At 47.2% G+C, this 17902-nt stretch overlaps 1 protein-coding gene and 1 non-coding gene across 2 annotated transcripts; both read right to left on the reverse strand.

Moving 5' to 3' along the window:
• Nucleotides 1-694: 694 nt before the first annotated feature.
• On the reverse strand, nt 695-15326 carry MAGT1 (magnesium transporter 1). The gene is made up of 10 exons (XM_077309148.1): nt 15118-15326; nt 13430-13599; nt 11882-11999; nt 10391-10531; nt 8349-8489; nt 7382-7471; nt 6929-6992; nt 6221-6295; nt 5518-5608; nt 695-2808 (listed from the first exon to the last, which is right to left on the reverse strand). Exons 1-10 carry the CDS (start codon nt 15205-15207, stop codon nt 2793-2795), a joined length of 996 nt encoding a protein of 331 aa, XP_077165263.1. The 5' UTR covers nt 15208-15326; the 3' UTR covers nt 695-2792.
• Nucleotides 15327-17680: 2354 nt separating this feature from the next.
• TRNAL-CAA (transfer RNA leucine (anticodon CAA)) lies at nt 17681-17793 on the reverse strand. Its single transcript has 2 exons — nt 17756-17793; nt 17681-17726 (listed from the first exon to the last, which is right to left on the reverse strand). It is a non-coding gene; the product is annotated as a tRNA-Leu (tRNA).
• Nucleotides 17794-17902: the final 109 nt, after the last annotated feature.

Raw genomic sequence — 17902 nt, forward strand, 5'->3', positions numbered from 1 at the left:
CTAGAGGCTAGACAGTCAGCTGACTGAAATGCTGATTTTATGAACTCGGATTGTGAGTGGGTGGGCAGGAAGGGATGTGTCAGTGTTTGCCTCTTGTGGCTCTTCCTTTCATGCCCAGAGAATTGTTGATTGCCTCTGTGGAATGGTAGGTGAATTTCCTCCAGGCCAGGCTGGATTCTGGAGATCACTTGGGCATGAAATTAGGGTCCCTGCAGGTCAGCAGGTAGTTGTGAGTTCCTGCATTGTGCAGGGGGTTGGGCTAGATGACCCTGGAGATCCCTTCCACCTCTATGATTCTATGAACCTGCTACAGCCTAGCCATATTGTTCTTTAAATCTGTGAGTCGGTGTGCTGTATTACTGTGTGCTTTTTCCCTGTGTGTTTTGTTTTGCCCTTTCCTCCCCCTTTTTTATTCAGTTTTGTACGAAACCTTTTCATCAAGACTTTTTTCTCTTTTGCACTATATTTGGATATTTCCCTTCGACTCTGCCCTGCATGCTAGATTGCCCAGGTGCCACACCCTGGTGCTTTGTTATTGGTCTAGCACTGCAGCAAGATAGACGTTCCCAGGATGCTGCCAGCTGATTATCAGTGTGCTTCTGAGGGGACTTTAGGTCTACAGGAGTTTCCCAGCAAGAAGAGTTGCCCTCCCATACAAGTTCCACTTGGGGGGTGGGAAAGAGGGCAGCACAGAGAAGATTGTAAAGTATTTATTGAATGTTGTCCAAAATCCTAAATTGGTCATTTCAATGTCCATGCTACAACTGATGCATTTAATGGTACAAATACATCTTTTGAAACATTGGTTAATACCCAAACCAGACTGTGTTAAGGCACTTCAAATGTGTAATTAAACACAGCAAACTTGCATAAGAGATAAGCACAGCAGTAGCAGTGATGCCTCAATGTTAGCAAGCAAGGTGCTCCCCTCCCTGCCCTTCAACTATTACCCTGCAATGCAAGGAGACAGTTATCAAGCTAAGCTGCTGGCTTTCTGCATTAAATGCAGTCCCTACAATCCTTGAAAATTTTCTAATTTTTCTAACCTGTGCACCAATATGAAAACCAAGCAAAGCACCTTGAGTGAGACAAGCTGAAGAAATATGTGTTCTGGATCCTAATTCGCACCAGAGGAAAACACACAAAAAACAGCTTAAGCAGGAGACTCCAGCTGCCCCACTGGGCTTCTGATCTCAAAATAAGATAAGCCATAGATCTCAGGAGCTCCCACTCCAAACACTTTTCTCTGCATTTAGAAACAGGCACTGTTTAAAGTTCACAGCAGTAGAAAACTGGCAGGTTTTCTACTCAGCATGGATCCTGAATGTGAGATGCACAGATTTAGGACTTCAAGATTATCCCCCAGTCAAACAAAGGCATGGAAGCAATGAAACACACCAATGTGGACATATCCCAAAATGCCCAAAGGGAAGCTATGTGGGAGTAAAAAAAACAACCCCAAAATCCAGCATCTAGCACTGGGAGCAGCAGGAACAGCAACCAGCTGCTGGATCAGACCCTTGTGCATGGCACTGAACAGACTGATGGTACATTCAGCTATCATAGGGACAATCATTCATGGTGGAAGAGAGGGGACTGAACATATAAACAAATCTGACCATATCAAGGATCAGAGTATGTTCAGTATGCTTCCAGACACGAGGAACATGGATCCAGGCCATGTTTCAAAGCCCAATGATTAAACCATAAATTGTACAATACCCCCACAAGGAAGGAAGTATTTGCAGGAGTTGCAGGAACACAAAACAGTTTTGACTTTCTGGAGCCATGAGAACTGAGCTTGCAGGAAGGGATGTGCTGCCATTCTGGAAGAGTTTTCTCAAGCAGACTGGCGGGACAGATCAGCAAGGATGGCCATCTAAGTCCCTCTACTTTAAGAGGGAAAAGTCTTAACACTATGAGTGAATCCATTCAAGATGCTTTCAAGAATGCCACTTTTAATGACATGCTGCTTTCTCAGCAAAGGCTTGCCTGCCTCTTTACATCCTAGTGTAGAAAGACAGCAGAACTGCACCCGCCTTCCATTTCAGTAGCTGGAGGACAGAATACCTTAGGTTTGAAGGCAAGACATAGTTTATGGACTCCTCCACAAGAGGAATGATCATTTGGCTAAAAGAGAAATCCAACCAGGCACTGGGAAAACGGCCTTTTGAAAAATTAAGAGCCACCAAAGGGCACATGGCAGACTAGACACAAGTATTTCTGAGACACCCCCCCCACACACACACACACTCAGCCAGCACCCTACAAACCACACTCCAATTTCAGGGGGACCTAGGAAATGCCCTATGATGCCACCAAAGAGTGCACAAAATGGAGCAAAAAGGTTTGCCGGGGTGGGGGTGGGGAGGGGTCTTTGCATTGTGACCTGTTTCATTGCTTTTGACCAGAGGTAGTCAAACTGCAGTCCTCCAGATGTCCATGAACTACAATTCCCAGGAGCCCCTGCCAGAGAATGCTGGCAGGGGCTCCTGGGAATTGTAGTCCATGGACATCTGGAGGACCGCAGTTTGACTACCCCTGCTTTTGACTGATCACAAATGAAGCCCAGCATCTAAGATCCTAATTATGCTAGACATGAAAAAGTAAACAGAGCATCCATGTTAACACTCCCCCATAAGCATGAGGGCAAACTGCTTGTTGTGTCAAGGCACTAGGCATCTTTGGTTTGGCGTACAACCATCTTGTTCCTTCCAAGAGAGGTAGGCATGAACCACATACACTGAAAGCTTCAATCCCACTCTGTGCAAAGAGCCGGGTTGTTACGTTCTTTAACTCAGTAAGAAGCTGAAAAACAAAAGATACGTTGTGTTTTTTTCCAGGTTAACGCCAAATCTAAATAAGCAGTCTTCCTCCTTTACCCTGAAAGGAAACATTATACACTTGCTGATTTCAGAGGAATGGATATCAGAGTATTCCACAGCTAAGTTTCTGCCAGCATTACTAAAAGCATTCCAGAGAACAATATCAAGGAATGCAAGCAGGTGCAACAAGACAGGGAGGAAGGATGACCCGGGAAACTACAGACCAGTGAGTCTGATCTCTGTTGTGGGGAAGATAATGGAGCAGATATTAAAGGGAGCGATCTGCAAACATCTGGAGGACAATTTGGTGATCCAAGGAAGTCAGCATGGATTTGTCTCCAACAGGTCCTGCCAGACCAACCTGGTTTCCTTTTTTGACCAAGTAACAGGTTTGCTGGATCGGGGAAATTCAGTTGATGTCATTTACTTGGATTTTATTAAAGCATTTGACAAGGTTCCCCATGATGTTCTGATGGATAAATGGAAGGACTGCAATCTGGATTTTCAGATAGTCAGGTGGATAGGGAATTGGTTAAAGAACTGCACTCAAAGAGTTGTTGTCAATGGTGTTTCATCAGACTGGAGAGAGGTGAGTAGCGGGGTACCTCAGGGCTCGGTGCTTGGCCCGGTACTTTTTAACATATTTATTAATGATCTAGATGAGGGGGTGGAGGGACTACTCATCAAGTTTGCAGATGACACCAAATTGGGAGGACTGGCAAATACTCCGGAAGATACGAGATCTGAACACAATGGAAAAATGGGCAAATGAGAACCAGATGCAATTTAATAAAGATAAGTGTAAAGTTCTGCATCTGGGTCAGAAAAATGAAAAGCATGCCTACTGGATGGGGGATACGCTTCTAGGTAACACTGTGTGTGAACGAGACCTTGGGGTACTTCTGGATTGTAAACTAAACATGAGCAGGCAGTGTGATGCAGCGGTAAAAAAGGCAAATGCCATTTTGGGCTGTATCAACAGAGGCATCACATCAAAATCACAAGATGTCATAGTCCCATTGTATATGGCACTGGTCAGACCACACTTGGAGTACTGTGTGCAGTTCTGGAGGCCTCACTTCAAGAAGGACGTAGATAAAATTCAAAGGGTACAGAGGAGAGCGACGAGGATGATCTGGGGCCAAGGGACCAAGCCCTATGAAGATAGGTTGAGGGACTTGGGAATGTTCAGCCTGGAGAAAAGGAGGTTGAGAGGGGACATGATAACCCTCTTTAAGTATTTGAAAGGTTGTCACTTGGAGGAGGGCACGATGCTGTTCCCGTTGGCTGCAGAGGAGAGGACATGCAGTAATGGGTTTAAACTTCAAGTACAACGATATAGGCTAGATATCAGGAAAAATTTTTCACAGTCAGAGTAGTTCAGCAGTGGAATAGGCTGCCTAAGGAGGTGGTGAGCTCCCCCTCACTGGCAGTCTTCAAGCAAAGGTTGGATACACACTTTTCTTGGATGCTTTAGGATGCTTAGGGCTAATCCTGCATTGAGCAGGGGGTTGGACTAGATGGCCTGTATGGCCCCTTCCAACTCTATGATTCTATGATTCTACAGATTACTGCAAAAGTGCCCTGTTCTTGTCCCCAGGATAGTGATGGGGTAAATGTTTCTGTTGTCCGCCATCTCCAGCCAGGACGTAACATCAGAGCACAAGTGGGGATACTCTCACTGCTCCTTCTTTGGGTCTTCATTTAGCATGCAAAACATATTTCCTGCCGTGCTTCTCCCTAAAATGGGCTAACTTTTGTGCCTTTACAAAAGTGTTTTTCCCCCTCCTGTGTTAAAAATGTAGAGCACTACTGAGTTGGCAGGCAACATCCACCTATTTGACCAGTGGGCTGCTCAGGGAGAGCATGGAAGAGAACATGATTCAGTCGTCAACAGGGCCTTAAAATTAGAGACAAAAGAACATTTGTCTAGTATTCCTCTTTTGGAAAGAAGTCATAGCTGAGAAAGGCCTGCCTGGAAAGCAGAACGTTCCAAAGTATGGTTCCCTCCCTCTCCTGTTTACAGGATTGCAGATAAAAAGGTTGTGAAAGGATCCCTGGCTGACACCTGAGAACTGTCAGCAGTTGCCATATGAGGCTAACCAGGCCCCAAAACCCAGGAGACCAGCATGCAATGACGTCTCTGGATTTTAAATGATTTGAGTGGCTGTGCAAGAGTGTTAGTGTATGCATTAACCTTTTTGGAAGCTTTTCAGAGCCTTCAAACTGTTCTTGGGATTCACACATTCCAAAAACAAGTTTGGGGGCTGAAATAAAATGTTAAAACTTTTGTGAAAACATCTGAGTGTGAAGCTCTTGAAAATTTGGGCACATGCACACACACAAAGCTTGTAGTTTGGGCCCTCAAACCATGTACATGGCATACAATCCTCAGTTTTTCATTTCTCCATTTATTACATGTTTTTAGACACCTACTGTATAAAATGCTCAAGCAGTTTGTCCACCTTGGTTTTTCTATCTGTTCTCTCTCTCACCTGTTGTCAAGTGCTTCTCACATCTTAACCCTGAATAAGAAGTCTGCTCCAAGCAGGATTCAGAACAATGAAACTCCATGTCTTTGACAACAGAACATAATGTCTTCGGGGACTTCAAATACCATATTTGAAGCAACTAGAAAATTATTTTTCAATGGATGCAAAAAGGATATCAAAAACCAATGAAATAGGCATACCTGTATGGATAGCCATGGTATTTCGACCTGAATATGGAAAGCAGCCAACTGAAGAACAACACCACCAGGCCAATGCCAGCCACCGACATCACTGTACAAGTTTACACAGAAGAAGGTAAGCCTAACAAATCCATTTCATGCAAGGTAGAGTTGAGGGGGTGGGAGGGAATGCTTAACGACCCAACCCTGTCTGGGCAACCTCAACAGCCATGACTGGCCTGCTGTCATCAGAGCTTGGAAGCTAAGTGGGGTCGGCCATAGTTAGTAGGGTTGTGCACTCCAGCACATTTTGGCTACTTCGGCGATCACTGAAGCCCGAAGCAGCCAGCGTTGCAGCGTGGAAGGGAGGGGCACCAGCTGGCACACCGCCACCAGTGCTGCCCCTCTGCAGCACTGGCCACTTCGGGCTTCAGTGATCGCTGAAGCAGCAGAAGCATCCTAATGCTTAGTACTTGGGATGGGCACCAACCTGGAAAGGAGGAGGCTGCCGTGGAAAGGCAGGCCATGGCAAACCCCACGGTTATTACATTAAAGCTGTTTCCCCAAGTGGATAAACTCTCCGAAGCAGCTTCCCCTGCGCTCACACAGTGGCATCCCATAGCTAACACGGTATGGCCACTTTAACCACCACCAGAAACACGTCAGACGCATCACCGGCAATGGGTGCCCGATTAGGAGAGGCTGCGGTTAAACCCGTACTTACGTTTCCGTTTTCCCACTTCCATGTCGGAGGTCGCAGCTTCATGCAAGAGCACCATGCCAAGCGTCACGCCGGCGTCTGAGAAAAGCTGCTTAAGGCTGAACCATGGCAAGCCAATTTGGACACACTAAACAAGAACACATTTGCTCTCCAGTTCTTAACAGAACAGCTCAGCTAGGAAAGATTACGAGTTTTGTCCTGGCTGAGAGTTAGCGGAATGATAAACAACACCCAAAAACTTAGCAGAATTGCTTCTCAGAATGGATGGATTTAAATGTAGTTGTGTTGGTCCTCAGGTTACAAAAAAGAGACACCAAGATGGAAAAGGACACAGTACAAGGCACAGCGGTCATCGTAACAACACCTTTTCCCAGTTTCCAATCACCAATGCAAGCCGTTAAAAGATCCAGGAGGGCCATCCTTGCAAGAGAACGTTGGGAAGGCTTTGTGAGACAGTGTGGACTAATGCTGAGAGTGTCAGACTAGGATCTGAGAGGCACAAGGTCTGGATCTGCCCTCTGCCATGGAAACACACTGGGTTACTTAGGGCCCGTCATACCCTCTCAGCTCCACCTGCTTCAGAGAGTTGCTGTGAGTATAAAATGGAGGACATGAGCTGTGTTGGGTCCCCACGGAGGAGAAAGGTGGAGTGTAAACGAAAAAGATAAATAAAATGTTAAAGCTGGGCATGATTCTCATTAGTAAGGATACTAAACAAAAGGACAATGTGCGTTTCAGCCACAAACTGTGCTTGACTGCTCCCATGGATATAGTTCTGCAAGGGAAACATTTTAAAAAGTTATGCAGATGTGACCATTCTTTTTTTGAAGAAGAAAAGCAGCTTGAAGAGCGTAACACGAATAAATGGTGGGAAAGGAAAGATTACACTCGGCCCTAGATCAGTGAAAAGGATGGACTCCTGCAGCTAAGCACAGACATATCCTGACATTGGGCAACAAAGTAAGTTTGGCCCTCACTTAAAACTAATTATGTTTATTAATGGTGTTTATCTAGATTGTGTCAACAAAACAGTGGCCTGAAGACTGTAAATGCTAAACTTAAAAAAAAAAAGAAGAGACATCAAAGATGACAGCAACTATCAGATCACAACTGCCCCTCAGGAACTATGTCACACAGATATTTTTCACTTTGCTAAAGACTTACCACTTGACCATTATGAGGATTCTTATGAGCGTACGGGGGTCCTCGGATGTGATTCCACATCTGGCCTGATGTCATCGCTAGAACAAAACACTGGAAACCGACAAATTATGAAGCAGTGAACACGAATGAACATCGCACAGAACCACACCGCCTTAAAGCAAAACTGATGACAGCTGACTTCAAAACAATGCCTGCTATAAGAATTGTTTACAAAGTTTGTATACCATTTGTACTTCCTTCCTTCCCCCTGGCCACCAAGGTGACTAACAGTTAAAGCAAGCATCATGAGGACAACTAAAACAACAACTAAAATATATACTAGAAACACAATAGCTTAAACATGGGGTAGGAAGGAGGATCAATCAGGGAAACAAGTCTTCACCCACTAGTGGAAGACGGTGACAGAAGGGGAAGGAGAATATCTTGCAGAAGAGAGCTCCAACCAAGGCCATCAGTCTCTTGCGCCACTTTTCAGAAGTTTTAGCTTTCAGAGATATTTTGAGCTTCCAAACTAGTTTTATAATGAACAAGCCAGTTTGCCACAATTCACATTAGCCTGAAGTGATCACGTATTATATAATCCTACACGTGTCCAGAAGACTTTTGTCTATAGGTTTATACCACCATTGACTTCAAATGTCCCAGGCTATCCCAATTTCATCAAATCTCAGAAGGTACGCGGAATCGGCCCTGGTTAGTATTTGGAGGGGAGACCACAAAGGTAGTCCAGGGTTGTTTTGTGGAGACAGGGAATGGCAAACCACCTCCAGACATCTCTTGCTTTGAAAACCCCTTGAAGCAGTCACGCTCAGTTAGCTGGGACTTAGCAGCTAAATAAAATAAACACAATCTTCTTCTTCTCTTGAACCCATTAGAAGAAGCAATTTTACTCTCAGATAAGAAAACCCATAAGGGAGCAGAGCATTTTTATCATAAGTTTGAGAGACTTTGAAGTTGGTCTGCTTACCAATGCGACAAAAGACCAGCCGGTTTTATTATACAGAAAATCCAGGTTGCTTCTTCTCAAGTAAACCAGGCCACCAATCACAGCCAGCAGCAGGCCGAGCATCAAAGGCCCGGCATAGTTGGGAGGCCTTATCACACGGATCTGAAACAGCCCAGCACAGTTTGCACTTTAAAGTGGCTCTCACCTTCCCATTTCAAAGTCCTTTTAGCACCAACAGGTTAGAAAAACACATGGATCGGTCCAAATGCAGTCATGGTTTGCCTGTTTTCCTTCCACAACTCTATATAGTTTTATGTTTCTAGGCAGCCTACAAAGGTTCCACCACCGAGCGTGGCTGCTGAAAGTAGGACTGGGGGTCCCCCAGAGGAATCTTATGTAGGGGTGGTGAAAGGTGAGAGAACTTTCCTTCCTGTCCCAAAGTATGAGAATTTGTGGGCACCCAAAAAAGCGGATGATCCCCAGCCTGAAGTCCAGCAAAATAAGACTTCTTCACACAACATGCAATTGACTTGTGGGATTCACTGCCTGAGACATGATGACAGCCCATTATGACATGACTAGTAATCAACCCCCTGCAGCTAAATGCAGCGGGCGCTAGGACTCACCGACGGCGGCGGCGGGCTAGTCGGCGTTGTCGTCGGTGGCGGCGGCAGCAGGCTTCTTTGGGCAGCAGGCAGGCAGGCTCCCTCGGGCGGCGGGCTGACGCGGCGAGAGGCGCTTCGCGCCTCTCACTGCGTCAGTCCACCAGGCAGGGAACCCCCGGCAGCCTCTCGCCGTGTCAGGCCGGGAGCAACTGCGAGCCGCGCTGCGCGCGGCTCGCAGTTGCTCAGGCTGGGAATTGGAGGGACCAATCGGCAGGCGCTTTGCGCCTGCCGATTGGTCCCTCCGATTGTCTGTCGTGAGGAAGGGTCCAACCCGGACCCTTCCTCATCACGGACAAAGCCCACCTCAAGGGGGCTTAACGAATTATTTAGTCCGTGGCGCCCGTGGCGCCACGGGCTGTTTAAAGATGAAGCCACTGGTGGCTTCAAAAAAGAACTAGACAATTTTGTGAGAGGACAATGGAATGTTTTAATCATTTTAATCCATTTTGCAATGGCCAATGCCTGCATGCAAATAAACTGGCTGGCTGACAGAATCTTGGGAGAACAGATTCATCAGTGGATACTAGCCATGATAGCTAAGTGGTGTTCAGGATCTTTGGGTCCTTTAAAAGGGTCTCAACCACCCTGAGAAGACAAATAAAGTCAGTCTGCGCTTAAACCTCCCCCTTTTTCCTTATCCCTCACTGAAAAACTTCCTGGAAGTTACTAGTAGAGGATTAACATTACTACAAAAAGATTCCATGCATATTTGGTTGTTATTCAAAAACAACAGTGGAAAGAAAGGGCAGTTTACACACTAGTTTTACCACATTTAAATGAGCTAAGAATAGCCTGTCCTTTTGAATGTAAAAGCTCAACGTTAATTCGTGTTCTTTCCCTATGATTGGTTTGGGACTACGTGACCCAAGGGGGTGCCTGGAGAAAATCTTTGTCCTGGGTCTCAGGGGGGTTCTCAGTAGCCTTTGCACAAAGACAGCCTTAGATCATGCAAGAAGAGATCCAATCGCATAGGAAAGTCAAGAAGGGCTTTGATCACAGACCTCTGAGGAAGAAATGTGTATGAGCGAAGACTGCAACCACAAGCCCTTGGGCAGCAGAATCCCTTCTGAACACTATCGGCTTTCTCTTGACTCGGCATGCATACAAGACCTAGAAGGGTTTTTCTTTAAAAGACTTGACTGAATAGAGCTTTGACATATCGCTCTCATATGCGTACCATGAAATAAAGAGGCATTTTGTAAAAGATACCATAATTATCTTTTACAAGGATGCTTAAAATGACTGGAAGTCTGCATTTGGATTCTCAGAGTTTGTGCGTTGCTTCCTCAATCTACTCAATAAGGCCAGACATGCCGAAGCCTGAGCTCGGGAACAGTTTTGCTTCTGGGCATCAGTCTGAGAGATGTTCGACAAATCTTCTCGGAAGCCTTTACTTACATTGACATCAGTCCTATCAGCCACCCAGCGGGCGAGCTGTTCAGCAGCGAATCCACGCACTTGAAGTTCGTACGTGTCTCCTCTTTTTGGTTTTCCTTTCGGTGGAAAGTTAATGAAGGTCGGGGCTGAGTTCATATTTAGCTGCATTTTAAGAACCACGGAGAAAACAGTTGCTTATTAAAAATGGATTTAATTGTAAGCAGTCTGTATTTAATGTTAATTCTGGAATTATTCAGAACTGATCGAGGCAATTAGGCTGCTTGTTAGTGTGGCAACATTCATTTTACACTCCGCAAACAAAATAGTTTGGGCCTGTGTTGCAATCCCCACTGTTTTACATGAACACTAGTGATTCTGTTACAAAGGGGGGAAACTGTTTCCTCCCTCCACCCACCCCATTTCATTTGGGCTGCAACTGTGAAGCTACTTAATACTCTAGAGCAGTGGTCCCCAACCTTTATTAGGCTGGGGACCGGCAGGGCATTGGGCCGCGCCCGCAGGGACCGCGCAGGCCACGCCCACGCTTCCGGCCGCGCCCGGCCGCGCCCGCGGGCCGCACCCGCGGATCGGGCCGCGCCCACGAGCCGTGCCCGGCCACGCCCACGGGCCGCACCCGTGGATCGGGCCGCACCCGCGGGCCGCGCGGGCGCGGCCCGGCCCTGATTCCCTCTCCCCGCCCTCCCGCAGTAAGTAGCTTCCTGGGCTGCAAGCTTGCGGCCTGGGAAGGTTTTTACTGCGGGGGGGAGGGGCGGGGAAGGGGAGCCGCGGCCCGGCGCCATGGCCTTTGCGGCCCGGCGCCGGGCCGCGGCCCGCAGGTTGGGGACCACTGCTCTAGAGTAGAAAATGAACACTGGCTACTTACAACAGCCTTTCCCAACCTTTTTACTGTTGAGAAAGCCCTGAAACATCCTTCAGGCTTACAGAAACCCCAGAAGTGGCATGTTCGTACAGAATATGGTTGGGAAGCATAGCTGTGTACATGCCCCTTCCCAACACAAAAATCACATAAAATCACATAAATAAACACCCCCAGGCCCATCACTGGCCATTTTGAGGCCGGTTGGGTGGATCAACATGACCATATTTGGTCATATCACCCAAAAATGTTTTAACAACTTTAATTAATTCTCACCCATTTGGGAAACCGTTTTTGAAACCCTGGTTGAGAAAGTCTGACTTACCAAGAAAGGTCCTTCTCCTCTGAGATCAGGAGGACATCCTGGACATTAACTCAGAGAGACGGCAACACACTTTTCACATTGGTGGGAGTTACCCTGTTTTCCGTGTAGGAACTCTGAGGGCTATGTTCTTATCTAAGACACTACTGAACTAATATAACATAAAACAAACTAATCTGGGATAGATAACAATAGTGAAAGGCAGGCTACAGTTATTTCTTTCAGACTGGTCAATAATCCTTGTTAAAAGGAACAGATGTCCCTGTCCCTAAGCTCCACCGTAATACAGAAAGCTTTACGGAAAACGTATTACCATCTGAAATACATCAGAACCTTCATCAAAATCCACCATTGCAAAGAAGACTCTGTTGGTGAATGCGGTTGAGTAACGCCACGAGTTTGCCAGGATCTGGTACTCTTCATCTGCTTGCCTGTAAAGACATAAGGAGATGCTAATCAGTACTTGCTCGGGTCAAATGGATGTAGCATCACTAGTCCAGATACAGAAGGCAGAATTCAGAAAGTAGGCCCATACTGTTCTTTTGATCCCAAGGCTCCAAGCAGCAGGATATATTTGTGCCATTGGGCTGCCACAGCTGCAGGAGAGAAACTGAATCCACTCAATCCCAGTGATTTCCCCAGACACTCAAATACACAAGGAATATCTTCAGGTTATGATTTGAGTTCCTTCTAAGGCAACTCTTCATGTAACACAGTGGTCCCCAACCTGCGGTCCGCGGCCCGGTGCTGGGCTGCCGGGCAGCGGTTCCCTCTCCCCGCCCCCCTGCAGTAAAAAACTTCCCCGGGCCACAAGCTTGCGGCCTAGGAAGCTTCTTACTGCGGGAGGGGGGGAGAGGGAATCAGGGTCACGCCCCCACAGCGCGCAGCAGGGCCGTGCATGCGCACATGCGCCATGCGCGGCCAAAATCGAAATTTCGGCCGCGATTTCGGCTGCGCATGGCACATGTGCGCATGCACAGCCCTGCCGCGCATGCGCGCGGCGCGGGCAGGACACTTGCCCCACCAGTCCCCAGCCGGAAAAAGGTTGGGGACCACTGATGTAACAGCATTTAACTCACCGCATTACTGAAGCCCAGTTGGTATGTTAGTCACCTGAATGACTCTTCCACACACCCGTCTCCTATCCCACATCCCACACCAGTAATATTTGAGGAAATCAGATCATCCAATAGGAAACTAATGTCAAAGCTGCATCTCTTTGAGAACATTCTTACATATCCTTGTCAGAACAAGTATCACTCCAGGAGCAGACTGGCAAATTTTGAAACTGTAAAGATGAATTAGAAAATAGCAAGGTCCAATTTGGGCAACTAATAAAAACTCAGAGACGATGAAGCTTGAACATGTATGTCAAAAACAAAGCCACATTAGGACTTTTAGTATGGCCAATCAAAAAGAGAGTACTGTGTTATTTTGGAAAGTCTTAATAAAAGCTATTGCATGGCTTTTGTTTCCAGATATTGCTATGGGTCAAGTTAGCAACCTAATTTTTTTCATCCTCAGGTGTGAGATATTCTGACTTAATACCATGCAACCAAAGTAACTTCAACCGCAAAGACCAATTCATAGAATCATAGAGTTGGAAGGGGCCATACAGGCCATCTAGTCCAATCCCCTGCTCAATGCAGGATCAGCCCTAAGCATCCATGTACATGACTAAATTATTTTAATCATAAACATTTTAAAAGGGAATATCAGAGCGATTAATTGCTAGTTCATCAGATTTGTTTAGGGTCTAATTGTTTTATTTCAGTGGGCAGTTAGTCATCACAAACACAAAAAAATCTTAGGATGGATGGATGGATGGATGGATAAATAAATAAATAAATGAAGTCCGTACTTGCAAACAACACATTGTCTGTGAGGCTGAAGAGCGGTGAACATAACGACCACAGAGTAGTTCCTCGGTGGTGCTTTTATAAGGCGGCGAAATTTGTCACCGTTCAGTCTGATGACAGATCTTTTGCTGGCCCACTCCATCAGCTGGTTGACTTTTTCTGAAAGCACCATCTAAAATACAAAAGTAGGAAGTGAAGGACTGAACAAGTCTTTCAGTGCTTAGTCTTTGGGGAGACTAAGGTGTCACAATGTTAATTCCAAGCCATTCTCATTTAAAAGCATTTCATGTATTTCCTGTAGAGAAATTAGCCACTCAGGTACTACATTTAGTCACAAAATTTATACCTGGCCATTCTGCTTTCACAAGAGCCACCAAGGCAGCTAACAATTTAAAATATGCACGATGAATGTACAATTTAATACCATTCAAGTCAACTCTATAAAGTGTTATATAGATCCCAGGATGATAGAGTAGACCAATCTGGCCTAATCTCAGAAGGAAGCAGAGTCAACTCTGGTTAGTCTTTACATGGGAGACCAAAAAACAAGTCCAAGTGTTGGTATACAGAGGCAGGCAGACGCAACCCTGAATTTGTCTCGCCTTGAAAACCCTACAGATCGCTGCAAACTGACTGCAACTTGATGACAAAACAAAACTAGTAAGCCTACCTAAACAGAAGCAAGCCTCATTTTATTCGGTGAGGCTTGCTCCCAGGAAGCATTCTTACGAGGTAGCCCTAGTACCGTATCTCACTCTTGTTAGGTTAAGCAAGCTCAACCCTTTCCTTCTATACCTGTAAACCAGTGGTCCCCAACCTTTCTGAGGCTAGGGACCGGCAGGGCATCGGGCTGCGCCCGCGCGGACCACACCCACTCATTGGGCCGTGCCCGCAGGCCACGCCCGCACGGCCGGCCGCGCAGCCCGGCCCTGATTCCCTCTCCCCGCCCTCCCGCAGTAAGAAGCTTCCCGGGCCACAAGCTTGCGGCCTGGGAAGTTTTTTACTGTGGGGGGGGGGGTGGGGAGAGGGAGCTGCTCCCCTCTTTCCTGCAGTAACTGACAACTGTAGTGCAGTGGCCACCAGTCTGAGGGTCAGGACCACAAACCTTGTTACCAAGTCTTCAAAAGTGGCTTGTGGGCCAATTCTCTCTTTTGTATTTGGAAACAAAGATCTGACCCTAGGAACTGTGTCTTCTGTGTTGCACACTTCTGCGTTACACACAACCGGTTGGGGGATAGTTCTGCACATGCTCTATGGCGCACCTGGCTGGGGGGAGTACTCTGCACATGCACTACATCAGCGGTAGTCAACCTGTGGTCCTCCAGATGTTCATGGCAGGGGTTCATGGGAATTGTAGTCCATGTACATCTGGAGGACCACAGGTTGACTACCCCTGCTCTACAGCACACCAGGATAGGGGAGCGCTCTGCACATGCGCCATAGTGCGCCTGGCTTGGAGGGAGCACTCTGCGTGTGCTCTATGGCGCACCTGGCTGGGGGAACACTTTGCACATGCTCAACAGCGCAGCCGGTTGGAGGAGCTCTCTGCACATACTCTACGGTGCATCTGGCTGGAAGGAAGCGCTCTATACGTGCTCTCTACGGGGTGCCTGGCTGGGGAGAGCGCTCTGCACATGCTCTACGGCACACCCGCCTGGGGGAAGCGCTCTGCTCCTCCCGCTCCGCTCACCTCCTTCTTCTTCTGCCCGCCGACGCCGGGCCCCGTCCAGGCCACGAGCAAGGCCAAGCAAGCGAGCGCCAGAGCTCTCCACGGCGCCATGGCAGATCCAGACAGCCTCCCTCCCAGGGACGACGCTCACTCGCTCGCTCGCAGCAGCCGAGCGCTCATTGCCCCCCCCGCGCCTCCGGAGCCCGATTGGCTCAGGCGCACTTCCGCTCTCTGTCGATTGGCCCAGCCAAGCTCGGCTTTCCGCCCCTTTTCGTGTTTGACGGGCTCAGGAAGTGCCGGCGCAACAAGACAAGCGGCAAGCTGTTGCAATCCCATTGGCTGGCGGGACGCCGAGGGCGGGGCTCGCCGAGCAGGGCCTTTCGCAGCCTTAAAGGGCCCGTCCGGGTGGGGCGGGGCGGGGCTCGGGGTCGCAGCAGGTCGCGGAGCGCAGTTCTCCGGGAGGACGCTGATTGTGCAAATGCAACTGCACTGCCCATGTGCTCCTTCCTTCTCCCTTCATGCTTCGACATTTCAGATCAGCCACCTTCTGTAGCTATATTTTAAAAATGCAACCGGTTGCAACTTACATGTATTGGAACAGGGAAGATCTGCAATGTGCATGATGAGAAATATTCTGCAGGGGCATCAGAGGACAGGTGCAGTTAGCACAGAGTAGGAATGGATGCAGAACAACAGCTGGGGGACTTTCTCTCCCAACCTTCTCTCAAAGTTTGTTTCTCTTAATAAAACTAATGCAGTATTAATGCGAAGGACATCACGCGCCCCATGCTCTCAACACCTCTAGCTGGGATGGGGAAGTAGGCTGGGAGATCATCCGCCATGTTATGGGTTTTTAAGTCTTTTAATGGGGGTGTTTTAATGGGGTTTTAAGACCATGTTACCCGCCACAAGCCCATTGGGGAGTGGCGGGCTACAAATAAATAAATAAACAAACAAATAAATAAATAAATAAAATATTTTAAGGCTCCTGGTGCTTTAACCCTCATTGTATATTTAAACTCTTTCAACAATATGCACACCCGACCCTGCCCTTTCTTCTTTCTTTTTTAGACAATGAAGGTACTGCTGGCTTGTTTTGAGCAACCTGACTTGATGGGCACCACGTTTAAAATGACATCCTAAACACAGTTAACACAGATTCAAGTGGGTAGCCGTGTTGGTCTGAAGCAGCACAACAAAACAAAATCAGAGTTCAGTCAGGCACCTTTAAGACCAACAAAGATTGATTCAAGGCATGATCTTTCGACTGCAAGCACTCTTCCTCAGAATATGAACTGACCATCACGACAGTGGGAATAATCCTGTTAAATTAATAAACTGTGTCACAACATCCAAACACAGCCATATGATAATTCTTTGCTAAAACAGCCAATCAGTCCCCTCAAATTCAGTTGTAGTTCACAAAAATATAGGAGAAATAAAACTGGCCCCATCTGTCTCCATAAAAGTGTGAAACATTTCTACAAGTAGAAACTGAGCTGGCAGCTACCTTGTCCTGGAGCCAGAGAGTTAAATTCAAAATAAAGGTTAAGGTATCCCCTGTGCAAGCACCGAGTCATGTCTGACCCTTGGGGTGACGCCCTCTAGCGTTTTCATGGCAGACTCAATACGGGGTGGTTTGCCAGTGCCTTCCCCAGTCATGACCGTTTACCCCCCAGCAAGCTGGGTACTCATTTTACCGACCTCGGAAGGATGGAAGGCTGAGTCAACCTTGAGCCGGCTGCTGGGATTGAACTCCCAGCCTCATGGGCAAAGCTTTCAGACGGCTGCCTTACCACTCTGCACCACAAGAGGCTCTTTATAAATTCAAAATAACATTATTAAATTAAAAAATACATTATATATTACTAATAGTCACAGTTAAATGGGCAGACATGTTGGCCTGAAGTAGCCCAGCAAAAGGTGCCTCTGGACTCTGATTTTATTGAGTCACAGTTAACACAGTTCTAAGATCTCTGACTTTAATGGACATTGAAGGGTGTAATTCTGATTGCTCTGCATGTTCACTTGCTCCTGGTGGCTGGTTGTGGGCCTTAGGCACAGGAATGTTGGTGAGAAAAGGTTATCAAATCATGGCCTGAAACATCTCTCCCACATCCATTTTTGTTTTGTACCATCCAGCCTGAGGAAGAGTTCTGGAGAATCAGCAAGCTTGCACATTGTTTTGTGTTCTTTGGGTAGGTCCCCCCCTCCCCCCAGCTATGAATCTGAATTGCTGTTTGGTTCTGAATTGCAACTTTGGAAGAGTGCCACTGCAAGAAATGTCTGCTGGCGCCAAGATCTGTGCCCAGTCTGGGCACAGGATTTTAAGGGCGGTGGGGGGCTACAATACATTCCAGAGCCTTCATGAAATTCCTTAAATTAGTTTGTTCTCACTTTTTCTTGATTTTTTCCTTTACTATTTTTCTGTCTCATACCATTGATTCAATGAGTAGCTTTATATAATCTCTTATTATATAATTTTACATTTATACATCTATATAAAAATCATTTTATACTTTATAAATTTATGTATGCGGACATATATTTATAGGCGCCTTCTAGTCTCAACCCAGCAAAAATGTGTCAGAAGTGGGATTCGAACCCACGCCTCCATGCGGAGACCAGAACGCCCAGCTGCTGCGAGGAAGGCATCCGCCTTGAGTCTGGCGCCTTAGACCACTCGGCCATCCTGACACTGGAGCGACATCTGCGCAGGGCGCCTTTCGAGCTGTCGGGCAGAGCGGACGCACTCCCGGGACCTCTCCCGCCGCGCTCCCGGCTGCGTCTCCCGGGCCGGCGGCGG

Source organism: Paroedura picta, chromosome 13, assembly GCF_049243985.1.
Source record: "Paroedura picta isolate Pp20150507F chromosome 13, Ppicta_v3.0, whole genome shotgun sequence".
NCBI lineage: Eukaryota > Metazoa > Chordata > Lepidosauria > Squamata > Gekkonidae > Paroedura > Paroedura picta.

Coding starts and splice junctions, on each gene's coding strand:
- MAGT1 (XM_077309148.1), bottom strand. CDS start 15,207: ATGGCGCCGTGGAGAGCTCTGGCGCTCGCTTGCTTGGCCTTGCTCGTG. Junction 10,532..11,881: donor GTTCTGATGTATTTCAGATG/GTAATACGTTTT, acceptor CTTAAAATGCAG/CTAAATATGAACTCAGCCCC. Junction 6,296..6,928: donor GCACATTGTCCTTTTGTTTA/GTATCCTTACTA, acceptor AGCTTTTCTCAG/ACGCCGGCGTGACGCTTGGC.